Source organism: Rhizopus microsporus (genome assembly GCF_002708625.1).
Source record: "Rhizopus microsporus ATCC 52813 unplaced genomic scaffold scaffold_2, whole genome shotgun sequence".
NCBI lineage: Eukaryota > Fungi > Mucoromycota > Mucoromycetes > Mucorales > Rhizopodaceae > Rhizopus > Rhizopus microsporus.
Genome location: NW_019671917.1, coordinates 1,110,597 through 1,138,123, shown reverse-complemented (window position 1 = coordinate 1,138,123; position 27,527 = coordinate 1,110,597). Strand labels below are relative to the sequence as shown.

General features: G+C 36.3%; 12 protein-coding genes and 1 non-coding gene across 13 annotated transcripts; 7 read left to right on the top strand and 6 right to left on the bottom strand.

The window, feature by feature from the left end:
• Positions 1–71: 71 nt before the first annotated feature.
• Positions 72–892, bottom strand: RHIMIDRAFT_265741 (uncharacterized protein). Its single transcript, XM_023611847.1, has 2 exons — positions 785–892; positions 72–726 (listed from the first exon to the last, which is right to left on the bottom strand). The coding sequence occupies exon 2, from the start codon at positions 556–558 to the stop codon at positions 160–162; it is 399 nt and encodes a 132-aa protein (XP_023470033.1). The 5' UTR covers positions 559–726; positions 785–892; the 3' UTR covers positions 72–159.
• Positions 893–2,509: 1,617 nt separating this feature from the next.
• On the top strand, positions 2,510–2,997 carry RHIMIDRAFT_233926 (uncharacterized protein; the record flags this gene model as incomplete). The annotated part of the gene is made up of 4 exons (XM_023608053.1): positions 2,510–2,530; positions 2,614–2,724; positions 2,766–2,915; positions 2,965–2,997. 4 exons carry the CDS (start codon positions 2,510–2,512, stop codon positions 2,995–2,997), a joined length of 315 nt encoding a protein of 104 aa, XP_023470032.1.
• Positions 2,998–3,542: 545 nt separating this feature from the next.
• RHIMIDRAFT_265740 (uncharacterized protein) lies at positions 3,543–3,869 on the bottom strand (the record flags this gene model as incomplete). The annotated part of the gene is made up of 1 exon (XM_023611846.1): positions 3,543–3,869. Exon 1 carries the CDS (start codon positions 3,711–3,713, stop codon positions 3,546–3,548), a length of 168 nt encoding a protein of 55 aa, XP_023470031.1. The 5' UTR covers positions 3,714–3,869.
• Positions 3,870–7,956: 4,087 nt separating this feature from the next.
• RHIMIDRAFT_246878 (U3 small nucleolar RNA-associated protein 11) lies at positions 7,957–8,777 on the top strand (the record flags this gene model as incomplete). The annotated part of the gene is made up of 2 exons (XM_023610355.1): positions 7,957–8,286; positions 8,343–8,777. The coding sequence occupies 2 exons, from the start codon at positions 7,957–7,959 to the stop codon at positions 8,775–8,777; spliced, it is 765 nt and encodes a 254-aa protein (XP_023470030.1).
• Positions 8,778–8,784: 7 nt separating this feature from the next.
• On the bottom strand, positions 8,785–9,957 carry RHIMIDRAFT_198215 (WD40 repeat-like protein; the record flags this gene model as incomplete). Its single annotated transcript, XM_023606264.1, has 5 exons — positions 8,785–9,012; positions 9,067–9,265; positions 9,317–9,535; positions 9,646–9,737; positions 9,793–9,957. 5 exons carry the CDS (start codon positions 9,955–9,957, stop codon positions 8,785–8,787), a joined length of 903 nt encoding a protein of 300 aa, XP_023470029.1.
• A 39-nt stretch (positions 9,958–9,996) lies between these two features.
• On the bottom strand, positions 9,997–13,532 carry RHIMIDRAFT_307619 (isoleucine--tRNA ligase ILS1). Its single transcript, XM_023614534.1, has 4 exons — positions 13,443–13,532; positions 12,876–13,377; positions 12,740–12,824; positions 9,997–12,683 (listed from the first exon to the last, which is right to left on the bottom strand). The coding sequence occupies exons 1-4, from the start codon at positions 13,493–13,495 to the stop codon at positions 10,081–10,083; spliced, it is 3,243 nt and encodes a 1,080-aa protein (XP_023470028.1). The 5' UTR covers positions 13,496–13,532; the 3' UTR covers positions 9,997–10,080.
• Positions 13,533–14,135: 603 nt separating this feature from the next.
• On the top strand, positions 14,136–15,266 carry RHIMIDRAFT_265736 (citrate transporter). Its single transcript, XM_023611845.1, has 2 exons — positions 14,136–15,030; positions 15,083–15,266. Exons 1-2 carry the CDS (start codon positions 14,191–14,193, stop codon positions 15,149–15,151), a joined length of 909 nt encoding a protein of 302 aa, XP_023470027.1. The 5' UTR covers positions 14,136–14,190; the 3' UTR covers positions 15,152–15,266.
• A 386-nt stretch (positions 15,267–15,652) lies between these two features.
• On the bottom strand, positions 15,653–16,643 carry RHIMIDRAFT_289151 (uncharacterized protein). Its single transcript, XM_023613618.1, has 3 exons — positions 16,596–16,643; positions 16,486–16,542; positions 15,653–16,437 (listed from the first exon to the last, which is right to left on the bottom strand). The coding sequence occupies exons 1-3, from the start codon at positions 16,609–16,611 to the stop codon at positions 15,890–15,892; spliced, it is 621 nt and encodes a 206-aa protein (XP_023470026.1). The 5' UTR covers positions 16,612–16,643; the 3' UTR covers positions 15,653–15,889.
• A 285-nt stretch (positions 16,644–16,928) lies between these two features.
• RHIMIDRAFT_196978 (uncharacterized protein) lies at positions 16,929–17,622 on the top strand (the record flags this gene model as incomplete). The annotated part of the gene is made up of 2 exons (XM_023606159.1): positions 16,929–17,301; positions 17,348–17,622. Coding segments are annotated over 2 exons (648 nt in total), but the record flags the coding sequence as incomplete, so codon positions are not given.
• Positions 17,623–18,064: 442 nt separating this feature from the next.
• Positions 18,065–20,289, top strand: RHIMIDRAFT_265729 (AAA-domain-containing protein). The gene is made up of 6 exons (XM_023611844.1): positions 18,065–18,170; positions 18,220–18,582; positions 18,639–19,154; positions 19,204–19,644; positions 19,693–20,015; positions 20,098–20,289. Exons 1-5 carry the CDS (start codon positions 18,076–18,078, stop codon positions 19,799–19,801), a joined length of 1,524 nt encoding a protein of 507 aa, XP_023470025.1. The 5' UTR covers positions 18,065–18,075; the 3' UTR covers positions 19,802–20,015; positions 20,098–20,289.
• RHIMIDRAFT_233917 (uncharacterized protein) lies at positions 20,138–21,436 on the bottom strand (the record flags this gene model as incomplete). The annotated part of the gene is made up of 3 exons (XM_023608052.1): positions 20,138–20,216; positions 20,267–20,375; positions 21,217–21,436. 3 exons carry the CDS (start codon positions 21,434–21,436, stop codon positions 20,138–20,140), a joined length of 408 nt encoding a protein of 135 aa, XP_023470024.1.
• A 2,182-nt stretch (positions 21,437–23,618) lies between these two features.
• On the top strand, positions 23,619–24,515 carry RHIMIDRAFT_265689 (uncharacterized protein). The gene is made up of 2 exons (XM_023611843.1): positions 23,619–23,895; positions 23,946–24,515. Exons 1-2 carry the CDS (start codon positions 23,623–23,625, stop codon positions 24,051–24,053), a joined length of 381 nt encoding a protein of 126 aa, XP_023470023.1. The 5' UTR covers positions 23,619–23,622; the 3' UTR covers positions 24,054–24,515.
• A 328-nt stretch (positions 24,516–24,843) lies between these two features.
• RHIMIDRAFT_t10 lies at positions 24,844–24,915 on the top strand. Its single transcript has one exon. It is a non-coding gene; the product is annotated as a tRNA-Pro (tRNA).
• Positions 24,916–27,527: the final 2,612 nt, after the last annotated feature.

Here is a 27,527-nt window from a genome sequence, read left to right as displayed (position 1 = left end):
ACTTCTAATAAAAAGATAAAACAGAGACTCATCACCTCTTTGCTTTTATTCTACACATTACCGAATACTAACAACAACAACAACCAATACCTCACGAACGACTAGATATCCGGTCCTGGGTATGATAATGGCCGGAGTTGCCTGCTGTAGTGGTTTCCTTTAGTCAAGACTGTTGCTTTCGAGCCAACAGAGGGCTGCGCCGGCCCACACTAGCGAGTGGAGTAGGATTACCCAAACGTCAAAAAGAAACCGGTTTACCGTAGGGATCTTTACAAGGTAGGTTTGGTTTGCGATTATGAAAAACATCTTCCTATCGAGTCGTCTTGGCATCCCGGCGGGGTGAGGAGAGAACGATATATAGCAAGATGCAGTCTGTATCTTGACCCGGATGAGCGTCTGTAGTTGGTATTGCTTTGAAAAACAAGGGGCCAGGTATCCGATGAGTGATGGGTGACTGTTGTCGAAAAGAGCCCACATCATCGGGGGACTTGGTAAGGTGGTAAGAAAGCTTGCGCTTCGTGCATACATCACTTGCTTGATAGGGCTTCCTCTATCCATGACGGGGGTTTGGCGTCTCTGGATTAGGGCGTGACATTCCAGGAACCAGTGCCTGTATACTTTTTATAAAAGAATACGACGAAAAAAGAAATACTTTTGCAAAAGGGATCAAAGCTCAACGTTACTCTTGAATAACAACAAATGAATGAACATATGTCTTAAAGCAAGGTTTGAGCTTGAAAATATAAATGCGATTAGAAAATATTAACAGGCAGCTTTTGAATAGATTAATCAAAGGAATAGACAATGAAATCTTATGAATATAATCACGAAATAGAAGAGCTAGAAGAATAATGGAATCTGCTTAGTGTTGGCTCTGATCTCAAAACAATGGCATTCGTCTCACTTTCTGAAGCTTAAAGATCAAATCACCGCTATGGTCAATACAAGCAACTCTGTGCCAAAAAGCAATCTACATCATATAAGCCGTCTCAAGTCAAGCTGAATATGCCTGTACACTGATAAGATAATTTCTTATATGCATGTGAAAATAGAAGCGGTTCGAACTTCTAGTGTTTTTGTAATAAAAGTTAAAGTTTTTTATGATAAAGAAAGGCGTCTTTATTTAAATAATGGTAAACGATTATTTATATCTTTCCACTTGGTGTGTGTAATAATGAATGATTGAAAGAACAATAAAGCTGAACTCAAACTATATTTCACGCGACGGTACTCGAAGTATTATTATATGTAACAACACTAAAAGTTGGTCAACAAATATTATGTACCTGTAATCCGCCTTTGTTGTATTTAAATCTGTGTTACTGATAACAAAGCCTTTTCTTACCAATGCTAGTCATTTAGTAATTTTCATACTTACTGTCTATGCTATTCAATGAATTTTTTATAAAGAAATTTGTGTAATTTCAAAGATGTATTTCAACGCAGGCTGTGCATCAGGTTAAACAAAACCAGCCAAGTACACTTTCAATAATGAAGTAATTTGTATATTGCAGCAGTCATAGTTATAAACGACTAATTTGACTGCGTCACCATCAAACTATAGTAATTACAATTTTAGAGATTTAACATGAAAATTAATATGCCTAATCGATGATACAGATATTCTTTGCATGTACTGAAACTTCCTTAAGTCTAAAAAGTTATGTATGGGCATTTCCAAATGTTATTTATTGACATAGAGATTTATTTAACAGCTCAAGCTCTTTTTTAATAATGAGCTTCTTGTTACAATATACGGCTGTGTATCTCTATAATTCACTAATCTTACAGAATTGTGCCTACAATGTCGAGAAGTATCGCTGTGAATTCTTTCATATAGTGGATAGGCCGAAAAAAAAATTTTTGCTTAGCCCTACAGATCGCTTATATTTATCTTTACCTCTGTTTATACCATAGAATACCTGAGAGTGTTTTCTTTTTAACTTCAATGCTGCGATCTAGCTATGATCTATTCATTTTACTGCGTTCCTTCAATAAAAAAAGGATCCAACCTTTTCATTTACTTCTTGTTCACTTTCCATGTGAAGCCCATTCTTTGATGTTTTCTAATAGTCGTTCTTGCTATTATGTATGATAATACTTTGAGTACCGTCGCGTGAAATATAGTTTGAGTTCAGCTTTATTGTTCTTTCAATCATTCATTATTACACACACCAAGTGGAAAGATATAAATAATCGTTTACCATTATCTAAATAAAGACGCCTTTCTTTATCATAAAAAACTTTAACTTTTATTACAAAAACACTAGAAGTTCGAACCGCTTCTATTTTCACATGCATATGAAACATTATCTTACTATTGCTATGCAATTTGGTCACCCAAGCAGATTTTATAAAAGCGTGGTTTCTGCTCTCTGTGACCATTTTTGGAAACCATCGCTGTCTTTCTATGATATGCATTTACCACTTGTAGCAGCTCCCATTCTTGATTTTATATGCTGCTGGTAGAGGCTACAAGTGACACTGATTAAATCTACTTCAATAACTTATGTCTGTGCTCTCCCGTGGAGTACCCACAGTCATCAAGACCTTCCTTTGTCATGGCCCAAAGATAAACAGCCCTCTTTCTTTTACATCTGACTGTTTACCAAGGACAGTAAAGTTACACTTCGTGAAGCGCAGGCTCCGTTTATCCAACGCACAACGTCCTTTGTCTTTATCGCTGCCTTAATCACCGCTATTCAATTAGAAAGGCAAGCTCAAGTATAATATGCCATGTATACTACATACAATTATCACAGTAGATACCTCCAACTATCCAAGCAACAGAGCAGCCAACAGAACAACCAACAGAACAACCAACAGAACAGCCAGCAGAACAGCCAGCAGAACAGCCAGCAGAACAGGTAGAAGAACAGGTAGAAGAACAGGTAGAAGAACAGGTAGAGGAACAGGTAGAAGAACAAGCAATAAGACAAGTAGCACAGTCAACATCAGAATTAGCAGCAGGACAAAAGGCGAAGGGACGGGCCGTGAGTATATTAAGGAACTGCTATAGAAATGAATGGAAGAGGAGCTTTAATGAGCTGGAAAGGCATATTTCTTGGCATAGATGAATACACAACCTTTGTTAGTCTTGAGTTTCTTGGTGGGTCTGATGAAGGAGCGTTCCATACTCGTCCCATAATCAACATCTTCACGGCTTCTTTTCAGGGAACGAGATGTGGCTGATAAAGGAGAGGAAGGTAGAGATAAAAGAATGGAAGTAGATCCATTCCTATCATGTTCAAAAGCAGAGAGTTCAGGACAAGAATGGGAGCGGGCTAACGTGGGGCGTGGGGAAGATGAGGCAGGTAAAGAATCAAATGAAGGAATTGGGTCAACAGAAGAAGAAAGTAATGGAAATGAAGGAGCGGAATGGGACCCTTTGACTTGAGCTTTGACGGTTTCAAGAATGACAGGGCAAGAAGCAGAACGAACGAAAGGACGAGAGTCAGAGGAAGGAATCACAGAGAAAGGAACAGAGGAAGGAAACACGTCAGCGGAGAAGGAGATATAGGGATAATTGCGGCAATTAGGGAGAGTCAAAAGGGCAAACGCAGGATTCCGGCCAAAATGGCTTCTACTAAACTGGGTTGGACGACGAAGAGCGGCACGACGAGAGGAATTAAAGCGGTTGGCTCGTATAGCAAAGCGAGATACAGGAGGAGAAGGAAAGGAAGTATGACCAGAAGGGAATCTCTTGACCGCATGGCGAGTGCCAGCACTACCAGGGTATAAACGTCGTCGTTTGAGAGGCACAGCTTCATTAACAGCACCATACTGTCGACGCTTTGTCGGAAAGGTTCGCCACGTCACATGGTCATGTAAGACGCACGTCTGTTCCTCAGTAAGGCCACTAATGACCCTACAAAGGCATGTTAGTATGATTCGCAAAGTAAAGATAAATCCAAACTTACGTTTCGACTTGGTGGATTCTTATTATAGGACTTATGCTGTCATGGACGAACTTGGCTGCCTTTTCGAATGAGAGTTGGATAAGGTTTTCGAGCTTTTGAAAGTACTTGAACGTAGATTCGGACATCTTTAGATAAGTGAATAGCACTGAAAAAACTAATTTTATGAATAAAGCTGCTATTATAAAAGAAACTATTGTTAGCTATTAAGAAGTTCACGAACAAAAAAAAAAAAAAAAAAAGGGGGGGAAATGCTATTTGTAAACTCTTATTTACCCATGATTCAGCATATCAGTTTCCACTCGGAATTTTCCCTTCCTCTTTTACCTTTACTCAAAGCAAGTGTAAACAAGCAAATGGCTACTTCTTCCCTTCTATCTTGCTTTTGTTGCTTTTTCCTTTCTTCTCTTTTTTTTCTTCTTTTACTACAAATACCTACTCTTTATCTTATATTTATTCAATTTATTTTTTGAATCATGTCGATTCTAGTAATAAAACGAAACAGTAGGCTTTGTTTCCTAAAATGGCCCATTTCCGTTATTTGTTACACAAGCTTTTTGAATGTGAATCTATTTTTGTTAATCCTTCTTTTTAATGAGTACTTTGCACTTGAAGCCTAGCAACATATTAATATACCACCATTTGTTGTTATATAAAATCAATTAGTCATGTCTTCCTTGATGATAAAAGTGCAAGCAGTGAAGTATAAAATCATATTATGCAGACATTTGTCACCCCTTATTTCATTGTTACACTAAACCCTATCGGCACATACTGCCATCATGTGCTTGTAAAATAAAGGAATCGAAAAGGGAAAATGAACCATGGAATAGCCTTATCTTTTGATAATCGAAGAAGAAAACGGGGTTAATGGGAAGTTCACATGCCAAAAAATGAGAAGAAATTGACTGTCTTCGATAATCTTTGCTGAGGTATTGATTGTTGTTGTTGTTAGTATTCGGTAATGTGTAGAATAAAAGCAAAGAGGTGATGAGTCTCTGTTTTATCTTTTTATTAGAAGTGAGGAGGAGAGCTTATAGCGAGAGAAATTAGGTTGTTTTAAAAAGAGGTCGGAGTACTAGCTGAGGTACATGTAATTAAGTCAAATGTAATCTCACACGTAAAGATTAGTATTAGACATGGTCAAATACGACATTTGCTCTGGTTAATCTAAATGAACTTTTCATGAGTGTAAACTTCAAAATCATAAGCTGGCATAGTTGGTTACAGAATGGATAGTAAAATTAATAAGAAGTAACACATTGCTGTATGATTCTTAAAGAAGAGGCATCAAGTAGCAAGGTGACCCTATTTAGGCTTGCTTTGAAGAGGACTACACTACTTATAATGACTACTTTAACCGTAAATATGTGACTTATCATACAGTCTTTTAGCTATACTTGATAATCATAATCTCCCTTATTGAGTCTGGGCTATTTGTTTCTCAGCGGTATTTAGTTTAAAGTGTAAGCAGAGCTATGTTTAATAGCGATGAAAGGCTTTTAATATAAAGATGAAGAAGAGAGAAACATTATTGATTTTGAAATTATAACTTTTACACCAATACTCGTAAATAGATAATTTATCGTCAATATATCGCAGTATTTGAATTCCAAGAAGATGTGTTTTTTACTATTCTTATTCCAGATCCTCACTTATGCTGTCATTATTTATCTATTGCTACGCCTATTAATACATTGAGTAACGTCGTGTCAAGTTAGTTTTATCTCAGTCTTATTGTAATATGAAATGACAATTTGTCACACAATCGGCTTGAAGGAATATGAATAGCTAAGTCAAATAATTCTAATAAAGCCCCCTTCCTTTACCACAGGAACTGTATCTTTAACTTAACAAAAACACTAGAAGTCAAAACTGATTTCTATTTCATATCCACAGAATAAATATGCGTTATCACTCTTCTATTCGCAATAAGATGTAACCTGGTCAGTTCGCATCTTACAGCGAACGACCTTTCTTGAAAGGTGCAGCCCCTGGCTTGATCCTCATTGACATCGCTCTTGTTACAAACAGACTCTCTTTGTTCACAAACTGCCCGCTACTTGTGGAGTGTTGAAGACATTATTCGCTGTGATCCCAACAAAAGCTGCGTCGCGATCACTGCTTCTTGCATTTTTTGAGAAGAAGTTACCAAGGTCGGTGTTTACGAACCATCCTTCGAGAAATGACTTTTTGGATATCCCTCCTTGTTACCGGATTCCAACGCCCTTCAAATTACCTTTTTTAATCTTTCTCGTCAATATTATGGATCTAAAGAAGGTATACAGGAGCTACGTCATGATATGTTTGTCAATTTGAGCCATTATGGCACTATCGTTGACTATGGTACTGTTCAGCCGTTCTGCTAACCTAATTACCAGAAAGAACATATCTAAGTACGCTAAGTTCACAACAATCATGACACGTTCTAAGGCTGGTAGCCTTTTAACATCTCCTCTTACCATATTCGATGATCCTTCGGTTCTTACTAAGAACAGTTGTAATAGTTACCATCATGTGAGTCACTATTAGACAGGCTTTCTCCATAATCGTTTTATAGCGGATAATGGATTGCTCATGAAGCTACTTATGGAGCACGCTCGACAGTCCAAATCACAGGCTATTAGCCTGTTACTCGACCAGGATAAAGTGTACGATAAAGTATACCAGACTATTTCCGTCAGATACTTTGTCGTTTCAGCTTCCCGCCGAGTATTGCTCATAGTTTGGTCGCATTGTTTTTTACGATTGTTCTCAGGCTAAACATCAATGACTTCCTGTTTCTTCCCTTACGCCAACGACAGGGCTTACATCAAGGTGGTCACATCTCACCAACCCTCTTCAACTTTGCCATTGAACCGCTGTTACAGTTCCTTTTACGTGATTCTTTCTTCTCTGGTTTGGCATTTCCCCATTCGCCACTGGCATTTAGAGAACATCCTCATCTACAAGCTGTCAAGCTATTAGCGTACGCCGACGATGTTATCTGTACTGTCGGCTCGTATGCTACACTAGATGTATTGTTTTCCAGACTGGCTATTTACTCTGAAACTTCTACCGCCAAGTTGAACTGTCACAAAGCCATTGCTTTGTCTCTCACTCTGGTTCCAGCATCGATTCCTCGCCCATATGATGTAGTTCACTGCTACTGAAACATATAAATCAGTGACATCCATGTATCATCTTTGAGCATTATGTCATCGAACTCTTTTCATTGGCGGAATGTATTTCTCGTATAATAGACCTTCACTTAAATGTGTTGACGGTCTATTGGGAATACAAAAAAAAGGTATCCTTTTGTATTTTTACTACCAAAATATGGGCTTTTCTTGCTCTATATTTTCATATTTGACACATCTCCTTACGGAATTGATGGATAGCATTGGAGTCAGTATCAGTGGACGAGGTAACGGCTGAGGGAATAATATCACTGGTTTTGTCGGATACAGGTTTTTTTGTTCGTTTTCGTTTTTGGTAAATATTATTTATCAAATAGCTTTTACTTAAAGAACCAACTTAAATTTTAGTGAGCAGACCTTCTGTCCCTCTAATATTTCTACTGAAAAAACACCACTTGAATCTGTTACCAATGAAGCAAGTGGATCAGCTCTGCGTTCTAGAGGATTTTTAGAAAAGAGAGTATAAATAAAAGGCGGAAAAACTTGACTCAATTGTCTATATATTGAAACAGGCTGATATGACTCCTGTCTACTGTTGACAATAACCCTCTTATGCTCTCACTAAGGCAACATGTTTTAGTTAGACATAATAATAAAATACACTATTTTCAGAAAGATATGTCGCCCGGGATTGTCACTCTTTCGTATTAAATTGCATTATAAAGATTGCAAAAATGCGGCTTTCTGAAAAGACTATAAGTCAATAGACACAATAAGAGCAAGCTGGCCTTAGCCTTTACCATTAAACATTTCATTCTCAGGAAAGATCCTGTACTATCGGAGAATACATTATGTGACTGACTTTAATGATAAAACTTCAATGTATCCAAGTGGCTTACTTTATTGTTATTTCATTCAATATGCCCAGTTTACGTAACGCCGTTCAACGAAGAAACCACAAAGAGCGTGGACAGATAGCCAGTAGAGCCAAATATGGACTATTAGAAAAGAAGAAGGATTATCTTTTGCGTGCAAAGGATTTTCATGCCAAACAAAAGAGATTAAAGGCATTGAAAGAAAAGGCTCTATTTAGGAATCCAGATGAATTTTATTTCAAGATGATCAATAGTCAAACAAAAAATGGTCAACACATTCAGAAACGAAATGAAGAGTTGCCTGACGAAATGATTCAATTGATGAAGTCTCAAGACAAGCAATATATTAAATATCATAGAGATCTTAGTAAAAGAGTAAGTTGGGTATATTTTTCACGCATACACATATACTCATTTCCTTTTAAATATAGAAAATGGAAAAATTACAAGATTCACTTCATTTTATAGACGATCCAGAACAACAAGAACAACCAAGACAAAAGAAATCAAAACATATAGTTTTTGTTGATTCAGAGACAGAAGCTAAACAGTTTTCACCAGCAAAACACCTTGATACCTTACCTGAACTTGTCAATCGTAAATTCAATCGTCCACGTATAGAAACATTAAAAGAGGCAGAGATTATTGCACCACTGTCAGGAAAGGAACTGAAAGAGATCAAAAAGGAAAGAGAACAAAAGTATAAAGAATTAGCTTCACGTATGAAGCGAGAAGAACAGCTGAAGAGAGCAGAACAAGAACTAGAACTCCAGAGAGCATTAAGACAAAAAGGTAGAAAGAAGATTGTAGGAAAGGATAAGCATGGATTAGATGTGTACAAATGGAAGCAAGAACGTAAAAAATAAAGTTCCTTTATTGAATGATGCCTATGTTGATCGTTTTATCAAATGCACAGCAAGCAAACAATCCTTTCTTGTCTTTATTCCAATCAAGTGATATGACTGGATGTTTTGATATGCTCAATATGTTATCTAAGTTAGTATCTTTATAGGTTGATAATTTTCCATTTCCATCTGCTATTGTAAAGTGTTCAGTGTTGGGTATATGCCTAATGCACCATAATGTTGTATCCTTTGTGGCCTGAGACAAGATATATCAATCAAATGGTAGTCAATATCTATACTGTTTAATTACCTGCACTTGCTCTATCTTTCCTGATTCGATGTTGATCTTATATGCACCATTTAATGTACTGACCAATAACTTATCATTCAAGAAATCTATTGAACAGACTCCATCTTTTAATTGTGTATTCCACAAGTACTGAGATCCATTCACATCAAATAGCTGAACAAGTCCATCTTCATATCCCACTGCGAGCACTTTACTGTTTCTTATCCAACCTATATGCTGAGGTTAATAGATTGCCTTATCTTTTCTCTACATGTCTTTACCAAATGCGACAGCCCAAATATCTCTTTTGCTATTAGACTTTATCGTCAAAACTGCCTTTTCTGGCTGCCTCGTATCCCACACTTTGACACATCCATCTCTGCTGCCTGTCGCGATTTCTGATATCGTTTGATTTAAACTACTCATACAGTTGACAATACTTTCATGACCCTTGATAGATGTTAGAGGAACATCGAGCTTTTGAGGATCCCTTTTTGTGTGTGTATGTATATGTATATATATATATGTATGTGTGTGTGTTATGTTGAAGATGTTGTTTATATATAATGGCACTCTTTTCTCTTTCTTTCTTTCTCTTACCAAGTTTGAATTTGTCCTTCAAAATCACCAGTTGTCACATGTCGCGCTTGTCCTGTAATAGCTGCACATCTAACAACTGAATTTGTCTCTGCCTAAATGGAAAAGAGGGCCTTAGATCTATTTTTTATACATGTATTATTTGTATACCTCCACTTTAAGTTCTACATGTTTACCAGCTAATCCATGCACTGCAATTTGCCCTGTACCCTTTTTAGTAGCACCAACAACACATAATCGTGAAGACAAAGGAAACCATTTAACGTCGTATGGAGTAAATGAAAGTTCTTTACTGATCAAACGTTCTCCTTTCATCAAGTTTCCAAAAAAAAAAAAAAAAGTGCAAAGTTACTCGCCGTGCCCAATTTTGAACCCAACAAAAAAAGAGTTTGTGTAAAATCTAAGAAGCAATATCTTTTTTTATTATTATTATAATAGTTATTTAGCAAAGACAAGATCAAACTTGATACCATTCACCTCTTGCTCTTCTTCAATGATGAGAGTTTCGGTAGAGACCATAGTCATGTGGTGTGTCATGGGCTTCTTAAGAACCTTGACCAAAGTAGCCTCTTGGCTCTTCAAGATCTTCTCAAATGGTTCAGTAGCTTCAACAGCCAATCTGTAATACACGCTGATTTCATCAGTAGGCAACAAGTTAGCCTTCTTTCTCAGACGTTGAACACGGTTGATGATTTCACGAGCAATGCCTTCTTCTTCTAATTCAGGATATAATTTAACATCCATCAAGATCAACGTATCCTTATCCGTGTTGGCTTCATATAATGTGTCATCAGAAGCTTCAAAGTAGCGAATGACGTTAAGATCTTCATCTGTCACCTTGATACCAGCAACAACAAGTTCCTTGGTCTTGGCAAACTCCTTGATTTGCTCACTGCTGATCTCAGGAAGACCCTTCTTAATCTTCATGGCGTCGCGCTTGTACTTTTGACCCATGACCTTCCAGTCGGCTTCAGCCTTATATTTGACACCATACTTGTCTTCATCAGCAGTAATGACAAGTTCACGAACATTGAGTTCTTCCAAAATATAAGATTGAAGAGCCTTGATGTCAGCATGGTATTGAGAATCGCTGTGAATGACGACGAGTTCCTTGAGAGGTGTCTTTAATGAGATATTCTTGCGTTCACGGATAGTACGTCCTAATTCGATAACAGCTTGCATACGGCTGACAGCACGTTCGATTTCAGGGTCAAAGTATTCTTGACGGACTTGAGGGAATTCGAGGAAGTGAATGGAACGATCATCGACAACGTTGGGATCCTTGGGAGCAAAACTCTTGAGGCTTTGGTACATGTTTTCGGTCAAGAAGGGAGTGAAAGGAGCCATGGTAAGACACAAGGTAAACAAGACTTCATACAAAGTGTTCATCGAGAACTTGGCTTCTTCTAAACCGTTCTCACCCTTCAATCTTCTACGGTTGAAACGAACATACCAGTTGGTAAGATCTTCAATCATGTGCAGCAAACGAGGAACAACGGTATAGAGACGGTAAGCACCCATTTCTTCACGAATAAATTTGATCAAGGATTGGCAAGAGGCTAAGATCCAGCGATCCATGACGTTGTCAGATTTTTTGATATGAGCATCATATTGGAAGTCATAGCCGAATTCCTTCTTCAAGACAGCAGTTTGAGTAAGGAAGAACTTGTAGGCATTGTACCAGGGCAAGAAAACTTTACTGATTACATCCTTGACACCATCTTCTCTAAACTTTAATGTTTCACCGCGAACAACGGGGGAGTTGATGAGGTACAGTCTGAGAGCATCAGAACCGAACTTGTCAATGACAAGATTGGGATCAGGGTAGTTACGGAGACTCTTACTCATCTTCTTACCATCGGCAGCCAAGACGAGGCCACTAGCGATGACGTTCTTGGCAGGTGGCTTATCAAAGAGATGGGTAGAGAGAACCAAGAGAGTGTAGAACCAACCACGGGTTTGATCAATACCTTCAGAAATGAAATCCGCAGGAAAGGATTTTTCGAGCTTTGCAGCGTTTTCAAAAGGATAGTGCTGTTGAGCATAAGGCATAGAACCAGATTCGAACCAACAGTCAAAGACTTCTTCGATACGACGGAGGACACCCTTACCCTTCTTGGAGGGAATGGTGATATGATCAATGCTCTCACGGTGAAGATCGGTGATAGGAGATACACCACTCAACTCTTCCAATTCAGCAATAGAGCCAACACAGACAACTTCTTCGTAATCTTCGCTTACCCAAACGGGCATAGGAGTACCCCAATAACGGTTACGAGAGACGTTCCAGTCGCGAGCATTGGCAATCCAGTTGGCAAAACGCTTTTCTTGAACGAAGGAAGGAACCCAGCGCATTTGATCATTGCAAGCCAAGATTCTGTCAACAATGGGTGACACACGGACAAACCAGGCAGGAACAGCCTTATAGATCAAGGGTGTGTTTGATCTCCAACAGAAGGGGTAACTGTGCATGAATTGAGATTGAACAATCATGCGTCCCTTGGCCTTGATGTCTTTTTGAATGACCTTGTCAGCATCCTTGATGTACATGCCAGCGTAAGGACCAGCTTCAGCAGTGAAGTTACCGCTGTCATCCACAGGACAGGGTAGGTGACCATCGGCATCAATAACGCCGTGAGCGATACAGACACGGTAATCATCTTCACCAAAGGCAGGAGCCATTTGGACAATACCGGTACCCGAGTCATCAGTAACATAGGTATCTACACAGATCTTGAATGCCTTGTCTTTGAATTCTTCGGCAAAGCAGTCAAACATGGGAACGAATTTCCAGTTGAGCATATCAGCACCCTTATATTTTTCGAGAATAGTAAACTTGGCCTTCTTGGGGTCCTTGTAAAGCATTGTCAAACGCTTTTCCATCAAAATGTACTTGTTTCCAGATGCTTCGTCATGAATCTTGATATATTCGAATTCAGGATGAACACAAACGGCCAAGTTAGAAGGCAGGGTCCAAGGTGTGGTGGTCCATGCTAACAATTGAACTGAAGGATCGTCTACGAGAGGGAAACCGACGACGACTATATAAAACTGAGTTTAGTGTCTTGTTGTATTAAAAAATAATATTTGATGTTACTGGCAGGGTCATTGACATCTTTATAATTTTGAGAAGATTCAAAGTTGGATAAAGGAGTTGTACAGCCAGTTGAGTAAGGCATGACCTATAATAAAAGCTGTTAGTAACATAAAGCAATATGTTTATTCATACTCACTCTTTGACCACGGTACACTTGCCCCTTTTCAAACAATTGCTTAAAGACCCACCAGACAGTTTCCATAAAAGTGGGGTTCAATGTCTTGTAATCATTATCAAAATCAATCCAACGAGCCATACGTTCGACTGTTCTACGCCATTCTTCGGCATATCGCATAACAATAGCTCTACATTCAGCGTTATACTTGTCGATACCCATCTTCATGACATCGTCTTTGCCACTGATGCCCAGTTTCTTGTCAATTTCATATTCAACAGGGAGACCGTGAGTATCCCAGCCGAAACGACGTTCGACATGGTGGCCGGTGTTGTGTGCGTAACGAGTGACGATATCCTTGATAGTACCAGCTAACAAATGACCGTAGTGAGGAAGACCTGTTGCGAAAGGTGGGCCATCAAAGAAAGTAAAAGTTGGTTTGTCTTGATTTAATTTTAAAGAAGTTTGAAAAGCGTCAATTTCTCTCCAGAATTGGATAATTTTCTCCTCTTCCTTTGGGAAACTATTAAGAAAAGTGTTATTATTATTGCTGTTGACAACAATTATAGCTTAATTACTTGAATTGACCAGACACTAATTATAAGCTGAGAGGTTAATGGACAATTATCTACATTATACATTTAACAAAACTTACAGTCAGCCAAGGACATGGTTTATATTACACACAAAAAAGAGATTTTTTTAACTTTGGGATATATTCTCTTGGTTTATATAGAATAAGCCACCAAGGGGTGGGGAATTGTTCAACATGAATCATCTTTAATTTTATTGGATAAAAACAGGCTTATAGACAATAACACTAAACCGCAGTTCATTCATAATATGAGTCACTGCTGCTTACAAGGATGTCATGGTAGTAGGTTGACCGCAGTGATATTACACCATTCCCAGAAAGATATGTTGTGCTGACTTGTCGCTTTTTCGTATAAATTGTATTATAAAAATTGCAAAAATGCGACTTTACTTTCTGAAAAGACTGTATACATAAAGAACATATGTGTACTTTATTTTGAATAGAGTGACTTTGACTCTCACTAAATTTCAAAGGCTTTTTGCATTTATGCACTATTGTACTCTTTGTAAGACAAGTCTTTCTATTTGCTCTCTGCTTGTCTCTCTTTTATCAAGTGCTTATGGAAAAGAAGAAGAAGGGAAACAAGGAGAAAGAGAGAGTAAAGTCTAATCAGACAGAGAAACAGAAAATGAAATAAATTCCTTAAAAGGAAATTCAGATTAGATGAATCAACATAGCCTAAAAGACCCGTATTATCTTGATCCTCTTTTCTTTTTCTTTTAACTTGCTTATAAAGTAACGATGTCAAATACAAATAAGAAATCCAAAGACCCGCTCTTGTCGCTTATATCTGGTACAATAGCTGGTGGTGTAGAAGGAATTGCCACCTATCCAACCGAGTATGTCAAGACACGTCTACAGCTTCAAGCGGGAGGTAAACTACAACCAGGAGAGCTTAAGTTTTCTGGTCCTATCGACTGTTTAGTCAAGACAGTTAGAACAAAAGGTATTCTTGCTATCTACACTGGTGTTTCTGCACTTGCCATTGGTAATGCTGCCAAGGCTGGTGTACGCTTCTTGACCTATGACCAGATTGCAAATGCCCTCAGAGACAAGGACGGAAAATTGACAGGTATTCGAAGCATGCTTGCAGGACTTGGCGCTGGTATGACAGAGGCTGCTCTTGTCGTCACTCCTTCAGAGACAATCAAGACAAAGATGATTCATGATAAAAACAGCACGTCTCCACGGTATAAAGGTTTAGTGCATGGTACAAGATTGATTGTGGCGGAGGAAGGCATAGGAGGTATCTATCGTGGGTTAGGGCCCGTCATGGCAAGACAGGGAGCAAATAGTGCAGTGCGATTTAGTTGTTACTCTTACTTCAAGACAACTCTTCAGTCCTGGCGGGGTAAAGGAGACGAACCATTACCATCAGCACATACATTTGCTGCTGGTGCACTAGCTGGAATTGTTACAGTATATAGTACTATGCCATTAGATGTAGTCAAGACAAGGATGCAAGGATTAGATGCCAAAACACTATACAAGAATTCTATAGATTGTCTAATACAAGTCGTTAAACAGAATGGCGTATTTTCCCTCTGGAAAGGGACTACACCAAGACTTGCCAGACTGATTGTAAGTATAAGGGTCATAGAAAGAAATAGATGCGCTAATGCATCATTTATAGTTCTCTGGAGGAATTGTATTCACAGTCTATGAAAAAGTGTACCATGGCTTAGAGTTCTTTAGATCTTAATAAACAAACAATGCTTTTAGAAAAAGGAAAGGGATACCATATTTTACTTATTACTTCATTTAAAGAAATATCATGGTTAAGTAGGATGTAACGTCTGTTAGTGTCTATAGTCCAGAGCTTTTCAATAAACACTCGACTCAGATGCATGTTCTCCAAAAAAGTACACTATTCTGAGCTTACAATAGACGCAGGTTGCGTTTATCTTTACCTCAAAGAAAAAGACATTGATATCTAAAAACATCTTGATCCATAAATTATCAATAGTAATGTCATTGTATGTGTTTTTGCACAGGAGACTATTAACGGTAATAGCTGTGGTGCTTGATGCGTTTTTTTTTTTTGTTTTTTTGTTACTCTTTTCAAAAAAGGAAATATGAAAAAAAGTGATATAAAACACATAAAAAACTTTATTGGAGGAGGCTCTTCAGCTGCATTCCAGAGAGAATCAAGAGCGTTTAGACAAAGAAGTAAAGTTTGTTTAGAGAAATTTAAACCAAAGGCGAAAAGTATTAGCATAAAAATTTTACTTCTTTGTCTAGGCACGCTTGATTCATATTGAAGGGCGTTAGAGTAGGCCTTGACCTACTTTCCCAAATTCATCTAAAGTTACTTTCACACCATGATAGAATCATTGACTACATGATTACAATCAAACACCTATGAACAACCCTCTTTTTTTTTTCTGTTCTATACATTAAAAAACTGTGCACTATTTTATTTTTAATAATAAACATCTTCTTAGATTCTTCTGCTCAACACACTGTGTAATTCACTAGAAGGTTGACTCAACGTACTGATCAACTTACGAGCAGGAGCTTCGACAACACCAACAAGTTGAGCTCGAAGTTGATCAAGAGGTGGTAATTCCACCACCTTCAATACATCACCTTGTGTCAATAGATTATCATCTAATTTTCCTCCCAACAGCAACATCTTTTTGTTCTTTGAAAGCATCTCTACTGACTTTTTGAGTAACTCTGGGTGTTCGTTATCTGAAACATTGGTGTAAAAGACGCAGGTTGGCCCGGTCAATAAGGGTTCCAGGTTGAGATATCTTGTTTCGCGCAGGGCAGCTGCAAAGATACTAGGACGCAAGACGGTCAATGTTGTTTCCGATCCACCTTGTATTTGGCTCAAGCCTTGTCTGATCTGAGTAAATTCCTTGACATTGAGATTGTTGTGTTGAAATATAAAAACAGCTCGGTTGTTCTTAATGATGTCATTGTATTTATTATAAAGAAAGGTGCGTCGAGGAGGGTGAACAGGGGCTCTCTTTTGTGTAGCGTCTAATGATTGAAGTAAGTAAAAATAAAGTGGAAATGTCATAATCTTACAGCTACGAATGATTGTATTATTTATAGGCTTTAGGTTGCTAACTAAAGAGTGACTAACTATTAAAGAAGTGAATAAGAATCATATCGTATATACTTATTGTCTGTCTTACATGATCTAAGGGACATATTGCCAATACTAAAAAAAAGGCGGGATAGGGGGGCCTTATTTTTTTGGACAAGGACACCACAGAATTCTGTTAAATAGTCCAATAATAGTCACACATCGGCCTCTGAAAGGACTCGCAAGGCGCGAACATACACACAGTGTAATCCCTTTTTTGAATGTCTTTGAAAAGTGCTTTAAAAAGTAGAAAACGCATTTCATATTTTCATTATAACAAAGAAACAGATCAAGTTGATGAAGTCAAGATCTACATTGAACAAGTAAAGCAAACATACATAATAAACAATTTCAAAACTGAAAAGATATAGAATAGGTTCTTAATGCAGCATACGGTTGCTATGTTTGGCCATCTGCTCTTGTCCTAAGCGAGTTTTTATTCTATAATCGTTCAAGGTTCATCAATAAGACAGTTCTGGAAGTAGGTGCAGGCACATGTTTACCTTCCTTGACAATCATAAAGTCATCAAAACCTTCTCATATGGTAGTGACTGATATTGAAAGCATCGTGCCAGCCATGCAACAGTGTCTTGAACTTAATCAAGTCTCTGATAATGTCTGGATAGGTGCATTAGAATGGGGTCAGTTCGGTACACCAAACAGTATAGACTATTTGATACAACATACGATACAAACAGAATGGGACTCTTCTATTGATTATATCATTGGTAGCGATACATTTTATGATCCTAAAGGTAAACATGATAATAATAATAGTAATAGTAGTAATAAACGACTTAGAATTTGAAAACCTGCTTGTACTTGTATCCTATGTTATACATCATCACAATCCACATTGCACATTCTACACAACCTATCAAGAGAGAAGCTCAAAAAGAAGTATACAATATCTATTAAACAAGTGGAATCTTCAGTGTAGACTCATATCCAAGGATGCATTTGGATTTGATGAATTAAAGTATACTTGTGAACAAGACGCTGAATCTGAAATAAAGGTCAATGCAGGTACACTCTCCAGTGTATTCTTACTTGAGATATCCAAAGCAAAACAATAATAAAAATAGGCCCGACATAGATTTTTTTTTTTTTCTTTTTTCTTAATGTTAAACAAAGTTATTGTTGAACTAAATTATTATCAACCAGTTTATGTCAATGGAAGACAAGTACCTGATTACCATGCCATGATCCAAAGACGACTTCACGGTTTAACAGTAAAATATAGTGACGCTCAACTTGCTTTATATTTACATCATACATAGTTGTGTGAAGGCAAAGTGATTCAATGGAAGATGGGCAATCGGATCATTCGTTGTACGATTAAAAAGATCTTTGACGAAATGTGTAAAATAGACAAACATACAACAGATATAGAGATATGCATAGAAAGACCACCGAAAAGAAAGTATACAGATGACATTTATGTAACAAGTCTAGTAGACATTATCAGTAAGAGGAATAAGAGAATAAGTGAAAGTACTGTGTGCTTAATAAAACTAGATCATTCGTTTATGAATTCCACGGCCTACCAAGCATTGGATATTCCGATAGTAAAGTCTGTATTAATTCATGGCGTGTCAGGAGTAGGAAAGACAACGCTAATAAGGTAAAACGATGATCTTTGAATATATCTAATACTAATGCTATAATAATAGTCAGGTTGCTGAATCATTATCGTGTATATTGTATGAACTATCAATTTATGACTTACTACAGTTTAAAGAGGAAGAATATAATTCACCAGAATTTGTAAATTATAACCCACTTTGCTTAATGATGAATAAAGCTGCTCATACGACACCATCCATCATCATCCTACGTGATCTAAACGCGCTTGGTTCTGTTGGAAGAGATAAAGCAAGCAAATTGATTCACATTATATCAACTGCAATAAATAGCATAGATGATCACAAACAGATATGTATTATTGGATTAGCCCATCAATTATCTTCACTACCTGATGCCTTCAAACGAACAGATATATTCAGACAGCATATGGCATTACCGATCCCAACCATGTACGAATGCTCTTTTTTAAGCTTCTTTACATGACTTATCTTTTTCATGTATACAGGACACAAAGAAAATCACTTTTGAAAGAAATGATGAAAGTATTGGATTTAGACGAACAAACCGTTGAAGAATATTCCACCCAAATAAGCTTGCGTACTTCTGGTTATGTCGCAAGAGATTTAAAATCGCTGATACGACAAACCATGTTGAAATCAAAAAGAAGAAAGGCAGCAAAGGAGGAGGATATAGCGAACCGATTAGAACAGCTATCCATTTCTTCTGATATCCAATGGGAAGATTTTGAATATGCCATACAGGTCCACAGACCTTCACAGCAGTTAGAGCAAGAGGTTACAATGCCTAAAAGAGACTGGAGTGAGCTTGGTGGGTACAAAGAGATAAAAGATCGGATGAGACAAGCAGTCCTTTTACCTTTGCGAGAACCATATGTATTTACAAAACTGGGCATTCGACCACCTTCTGGCTTATTGCTGTACGGCCCATCAGGCACAGGAAAGACAGCTCTGGTGCAAGCACTCATAACCGAATCTATGATGAATGTCATTTCTATCAAAGGGTATATGTTGAAGTATAACATATATATGATATTAATCTTGTTTGTTTAGACCAGAGATATTTTCAAAATATCTAGGGGAGACTGAGGAAAAGATTAGAACTATATTTGCTACTGCCAAAAGGATCTCACCCTGCATTATATTTATTGATGAAATGGACGCGATAGGCACCAAGAGAGGGCTGGATGATATTTCGGGAGGAGTTAACGAACGAGTGCTGAGTACTTTATTGAACGAAATGGACGGTGTTGAGGGCAGACAAGGTGTTGTTGTCATTGGCTGTACAAATAGACTAGATCATATCGATGATGCTATATTAAGACCAGGACGATTGGATCAGTTAATTCTTGTGGATTTACCTACGCTAAAGGAACGTATAGAAATAATCAAGACTTATATGCATAGAGTAGCAATAGCTGAAGATGTGGATCTTGTGACATTAGCATATCAAACCGAATCATGTACAGGAGCTGACATTGAGAATTTATTCAGGTACATTTTTAAAATGATAAAACGTCTTTTTCTTACACACATACTTAGAGAGGCGGGTACATTGGCGCTAAGAAAAGATATGAATGCACAAAGGATAACTATGCAAGATATCTTACAAGCACATACAGCTTTGAATATGCCCAAAATTACCAAATAAAACGCCTTGACCTTTTTATTAAAAAAAAAAAACTGACCTTTCATATTAAGAGATGACAGTTGTATTTTAATGACTAACAATAAAGAATAAGACTTGTTTTCGCTTCTAGTTTATCTTACAAGGCCAGCTCTGCAATGTTTAGGCGTAGTTTATTGTGTATTTATTGTAAACTGGAATCAATTAGCCTTCATTTAAAAAAAGAAAATAAAAAAAACTATTTAAAAATGTTAGACAGTTTTGGCTATTGAAAGTGGGGAAAGATTACTTTGTTCTATTTATGCTTTGTTTATACATACTTTAATATCGACCCTTTGAAGGAATAAGAGCCTTTTATACTTATTTTTTCTTTCCGGCACCTTCAGCTGCTTTTTTTGCTGCTGCAGCTTCTTGTTTAGCACGCATAATGGCAGCATCACTAGAATAATTGGTGAACAACCTTTTTGATATCAAGCTCTCTTTGCTTACTATTCTTTCTTTTGAGTGACAGTCATACCGTTCAAACTTGACTTTCCCTTGTTTTCTTTTTCTTTTTTCTTAAGGTTCTTTAAACGTGCTTGTTCTCTTTGATTGCCGCCTATAAGAACAAGCTTGGAATCATTTTTATCAGCTTTAAGGGATGTTCAATGGCTAACACTTACGAGTCATCTAGAAGGGAAAGGATATATAAGAAGGGAAAGAAGAAAAAAGAAATCTAAAGAAGAGTAGAGAAAAAAAAAAAAAATATAAAATAAATTTTCAATCAACGACAATAACTTTCCAGAACAGAGAGCCATCTTCCCAAATACAGCGATTTTCGCTTCTATCAGAGTGCCTGTACTTGTACCAAAAACGAAGCATATAAGCATGCTCCTAAGGCATTCAACGCATGTTAAAAAAGATGAAAACCAATAGTAACAGCTATAAAGCATCAAAAAGCTGTAAACCTATACTGTAAGAATGAACTATACAAAGATACTGACAGCAATATATGTTATTAGCATACATCAGGACATGTTTAATTATCATTGGTCACGTAATAATCTTGTTTGCATATAAAATGATGATATTGTAATAATCAGCTTTATCTTTGATTCCGATATATTAAGTATTTTGAATGAGTTGCACGCCAAAAGAAGATGAAGATGTACTAGAAGAACCAAGATTCCTGGGCTTTGAGATAGCGATAATCCAAAGTATCAAGTATGGACACATGGGTCATTTACGGGGATGCGCACTTAAATACTAATAATCAACCAGGATTTCATATATTCACATTGTCCTATTGAATTGTAAATATAAAATAAATTTATACCGCTTTAGAAGGGTTCTCTATCTTATGATTAAAGGCATTCCAATCTTGTTATTATGGTACTTATATTCCATCTATGCTAAAACACTTGAGGAAAAAATTTGCAAGAGATAGATCTACCCTCTACAGCTTTCTGCTGTAACTGTTTTTGCTGCTACTTCTTTACAGTCAGCTAAAATTTCGTTCGTCATTAAAGATATTTTGCGCACTTCTTGATTGGCTTTTGCCCAGCACTTTTCAATAGGGTTCAAAAATGGCGAATAAGGAAGTAAAAGCAAGAGAGCGCTCCCACGATCACGAATTGCTTGAAGACCTTCAGGTGTTTTGTGAACTGTCGCGTTGTCCATCACAAATATGAAAACCTTTTGTTTTATAAGAAGAATCAATGACTATACGTATCCCTATTCATTCTTGTACCTGACAACACTACATTGATATAAGTAAAATATATGAAAAAATAACTGTAATAAAAATAATAGTTGAGACAGTCGCATACCACACTCCACTGAGAATCAAATAGTCGGAAGGATGCACTAAGTAAACCGCGGTCTTGAAGGTGGCCTAATCATGGAACTGAATAATATTATGGTCTTGAAGGTAGTGCTCCCTATGACGATAGAATGATCCACCAAAAAGAAAGATAGATATAGCCTTGGATTTGATTGGATTTGATATTAGATGCTTGTTTGCAAATATGAATGATTTGGAGGAGGTGCGATATCCTCACCGATTGAATGTTTTGGTTTATCCTATTTTAAAGTGTCTGATATTAAAATCCCAAAAACATGTATTTCTTTTTGAAATGTCAGCAGTAGTAGAAGAAGGTAAATTTCTCTCTCCATCTCACTTCATATCGTTTTATTCATCATGTTAATACATTTAAAAAATAGTGGAGGCTTTAAAGTCAAAACTTAAAGAATATGAGAAAAAAGAAGCAAGCTGGAAGGAAGAACACGCTCAGTTACTGAACTTTCAAAAAAAGTTGACACAAGCAGGTAGTCATCTCAAGGCACTCACTCAAGAGAATGCCAATCTGTCAAAAAAGATGGCCGAAGAAAAAAAACAAAGAGAAGAATTATCAAAGGAAATAAATGATTTAAAAACGAAGTTGGATAATACGAAAAAGGGTCATCAAAAAGAGATAAAGCAGCTCGTGGATATTCTTGAAACAACTATTGACGAAGAACACAAAAATAGCCCAGATGTGTCCACCTCAACCTTGTTAGATAGCTATATCAAATCCGTTCAAAAGAGAATACCAAAGAAGGCGATAAATGCACCTTTATCACAAGCAGTTCAAGGTTTGTAAATCATCGTCATAAAGAGAAAGTGTGTATCAAGCCGTTAACGTACAAAAGATGATATTGAAACTAGTTTGAAAAATATTTTACAAGATCCTGAGAATGGAACAATTGAGGATAGCTCTATTACACCTTCTTTACGACTAACTTTGGAGCAAGTCAGGAGCGATCTACACCAACTTCAAAATACAGTAAATAGTCATCGATCCAATATAGATGAAGTTCAAAAAGGTATTAAAGAGAGATACTTTATGGATAAAAGGGAACATAAACGGTCTTACTGATTTGTTTATGGAGATAGACTTGAAACGGCAGATCACACAGTTGAATATTACCAACAATGAACTATCAGAAGAAAAGGAAAAGCTAAGCTCAGAAAAGGAAGAACTAGAAAGTCAAGTAGAATCTCTTGAAAGACAATTATCAGACGCAAAGAATGATTTGATAGAATCACAAAATAAGAGAGACTCATTATACAAGGAGCATCAATCACTAATAGGAAAACTGGCACACATCAAGGAAACACTAACACCTCGATTGGAACAGGATAAACAATTGAGAGAAAAGGTTAGCGAATTAACAAATCAGTTGGACACTGCAAATCAGCAACTCGAAGATTACCAGGCCCAGTTAAACATAAAAGAACAAGAGCACCAAGAAGAACAAGAAAGGCAGCAACGGTCAATCAGAAACCTCTCACAACAAGTAGAGGAACTTCGAACCAAATGTGAGGAGTACGAGTCTATGGCAATGGAAATGGATGTACAATGTAGCCAAGTTCAAGAGAAATTACAAAAGACTCAGGCAGAACTTGAAGCATTGAAGATCAAGTTTGCTACAGAGCAAGCAGAGAGAGAGTCTGAAAAGACAAGTTTAACTAATTTACAAACTGTCTTAGAAGAGTTCCAAGCAAGTAGGATGATATACACACATAAAATCGACTACAATGAAACTGATTATCGCTTTTATAGCAAAAGACGCTGAAATGCAGGCAGCCATCGAACACGTACAAAAGCAGCTAGATGTAGCAAAAAAATCATGGAAGGAATATGAACAAAGAGCCCTCATAGCAGAAGCCGCTCTAGAAAAATATCAGCAAGGAGTTGAAAAAACAGAGCGATATGAGAAGGAAATTAAAGAAAAGAACCTGCTGATTGGCAAGTTACGGCATGAAGCCATTATACTTAACGAACACCTCGTAGAAGCTATGAGAAAACTAAAAGAAGAAGCAAATGAAGATAGCGTGGATCGGTAAATGCTATGCAATTTGCTATTTCATATACATTGAATCTAACAACACATTCATCTATAGTCAGCTCATAAGCAATTTGCTCATAGGATTTTTGAACACGCCTCGTGGTGACAGAAAACGATATGATATTTTAACAATCATTGCCAATGTACTACATTTAACTGAAGAGGAAAAGGAACAAATTGGCTTATTAAGACCAAAGCAATCTTTAGGCTCACCGCCTCCTACTGCTATAGAACAGCCCGTAACAGAAGTAAGTAAAGAAGACTGGTATACTTTGAACGAAATATTAATTGTTTATAGTCATTTACCGACGCATGGATATCCTTCTTGCTGAAAGAATCAAGCCCTTTACGTAGAAATAGATCAGCTGTTACTTTATCCAGCACGGAAAATCACATTGATCTGTAGAATTAAATAAAACTATTTTATTGTTAGCAAGTAGGCATTTGTATACACGCCAATTAAATTACAAAAAACACCAAGGCATCATCGTAAACCGTCAGATATGATCATGTCCAATATTGGTCTTTACCTGTGAGGTAGTTACGTGCATCCTATCCACCATTCCAACGTCCTTTAGATATTGTGTCGTAACTTTGCTTTAGTTGGACAGTAAAATAGACGTGTTTGGATTCCCATTAAAATTGATGATATGAATAGAATAAAAGACTCAAAACTATCGTTTTCAAATATAAATTTTGTAGGACGCCTTGCATAAAACATCTGACATAAACATTGCTATTGTTAACATCTCAATACTAAGATCTCTACATGCGATACTACCAACATCTCCCACATTACATTATAGTAATGACCAATCCATTGATGCTTATAAGCCACACGTTTGAAACTAATAAATGACTTAAAGTAATTTTACTGCATGCTATCGTTTCAGCATTTCTAAATTATCATAGAATTGAAAAAAAAAAAAAAAAAAAAACCGATAAGTAGATTCAGGCACAATAAATAGGAAATGAAGAGGTCGAGATTTGAATTAATGCTTGATGAGGTGCATTTTTCAAATAACTGCTATTTATTCAACTCTTTGCCACCAAGAAAAGCAAGAACTTCTTTTCGTTCTCAGTTTCTCGCACAATTAGAAAAAGCATCTTTGGAAAGGTGCAGAGAAAACATCACGTGAATGTCACGAGATATTTTCCCTATAAAATGAATTTTAAGTTTACAAAAATACCAAAAGGGCTTCTTGGTTTAGTGGTATAATTCTCGCTTAGGGTGCGAGAGGTCCCGGGTTCGATTCCCGGAGAAGCCCACTCAGCAGAGTCACATCCGATCAATTGATGTGAAAAAAATTATTTTTCTCGTTTCTCTAACGAAGTTTAAAATTTGTCGAATAAGAATGACGCTAATACCCTTTTTGGTGTAACGCAAAAGATGCCGATAAGGGTAACTCTGTGGAACTGAATCCTGACAACTTTAGTTGATAAATTAACTAAAGTTAATTTATCAACTAAGGTTAACTTATTGTAACTACTATTTTTGGGAATTTGTTTCAGAGGACGACATTGTGACGATAACGACGATGAAGATGTGGTGTCACCCACCCACTTCTAAAGTCAGTCACTAGTGACACTGTGTCATGAATGACTGGCTTCAAATTATCTTTTTGAACAGTATAAATACTGCTTTGTTTTTGGTTCTCTCAGGAGAATTATTCATTGAAACATCAATAAATCCTTTATATCTTTTTATAAAGTAAAATCCCCTTTTTTCCCCTTTTTCTCTTTTCTTTAATTCTGATTTTGGTATAACAATTATATTACCTGTCAGAGTATTTTCAAACTCCTACTTTTATTTACCTTATTTGTCTTTTATTACTCAATTACTTATTTGATCTATTAAAGATCTGGTGGTCACTACAAAGCGAACCCTTAACGCCAAATTTATAAATATCAGTTTAACCAAGCACACGAACCTTACAATACATCAACATTATTTATATATATATTAAAATAATAAGAAATTCTACATTATCAAGTATAAAAGAGCAATGCTTTTGCAAAAAGCTCAATTCATTCAATAAATCACCTACGATTTGAATCACAACCTTTTCCTTTTTATTTTTATCTTTTTTTAACTTCTGAATAATCCAATCAAGTGGATTCAGGAACCTTTTTATCTTTTTTTTATTATTATTCTTTTTACTTTGTACAACTCAGTCTGATCAACTTTACACGATCTGGTGGTCATACATCGAACCTTTATTATAACTTTACCTTTTAAACACTTTTGCTACGAACCTCAAGTCTTACAAAAGACTACGAACACACAAACTTCTATTTTTATTACCTTTTACAACACACTCAAACCCATGGCCTACAAGATTTACAGTATTATAAAAATTGCGAAAATGCGCCTTTACTTTCTGAAAAGACTGTATTTGAAGTTTTCATATTGTAATCAAGAAAGTGACATTGTCACACCCGATCAAGCCGACGATTTTCATTTTGTTTGAAAGGTTGAGATCATAAACAATGAAATGATATAAATATTTTCTTCTGTAGTAGTCAAAAAAAACAATTTTCAATTCATATTCTTATCTTTTATTCAAATAAACAGGCAACCTTTTGTTATAAAAAATTCCTGATCTCTTCTTTTATTTTTTTCTACTTATATTTCACAGTTTGATCAACTTTAAAAGACCTGGTGGTCACATCAAGCACCTAAACCTATAAAATTTCAAGGAAACTCTCTATATCAACAACAACCCTTACAACTCCTAAGGAAAATAACAATATTTTTGAAAATATTGTAACAATAGCGGAGTTGAAACAGATGAACTTCGTGACCCTCACGAACTTCATGAGGCAGACGAACTTCACGACTTGTATGAAGTTCATGTTCCTCATGAAGTTCAAACAAATGAATTTTAAATTATTTTAGTATAAATACATTCAATACTTTTAAATAAAATCATCTAGTTATCATCTAGTTATCATCTAGTTATCAGTTAGCTATCAGTTAGTTCTGTTCTCAGTATAACTCACTCACCTTTATATTCTTTTATTTAAAGACTTTTACTTTCTAATACATTTTGTATTTTAAAGTACTTTTTATTACTCTTTTATACTTTTACTCTTCTTTTAATACTCTTAACTACCGATACGCTTATCTTGAAGCCTCGCATCAGTAGGATTCACTTTTATCTTTACTTTTATTTTTATATAACGCAAGTTATTTCTTTTAATCTATTAAGATCTGGTGGTCACGCGACAGAAACTCTTATATAACTCAAATTATATTCAAGCCTTTACCCAAACCTAACCATTTTACATTATCCTATATCTTAAGCAACGATTGCTTAATCACCTTTTTATTTTATTTTTCACTTTATCTCACAAGACTTAGCATTATATTGCTCTATATTGATCTTATATTAAGATCTGGTGATCACTACAATACCAAATTCTACTTATAAAACTTATTTTTAACCTTGCTATGAGCACCTTTACCCTTACTGACACCCAGTAACAATACAATAAATACAAGTAACCTTTTGTTACGAAAGTTTTTAATCTTTTTTCTTCTCCCATCTTTTATTTTATTTTTCTATTTGAGCTTATATACTATATCTGATTGTCACTTCAAATACTGGACTTACAAAAAAAATTAAGTTAGATATATCGTTTAATTACAATAAATATTCCAGTGCATTTTTGAAATAGAGAAGGGGATATTATTTTTATACTAATTAGCTTACAATACCTTCTCTTATAAACGTTTCTTTATATTCTTTTTTTTATATTTTACTTTTTAAATTAAACTACTACGGTTGACCTTATGCAGTTAAGATCTAGTATTCACTCTATCATGACATTGTTATGATCAAGTTGCTATTTTTTTTTTTTTTTTTTTTTTTTTTTT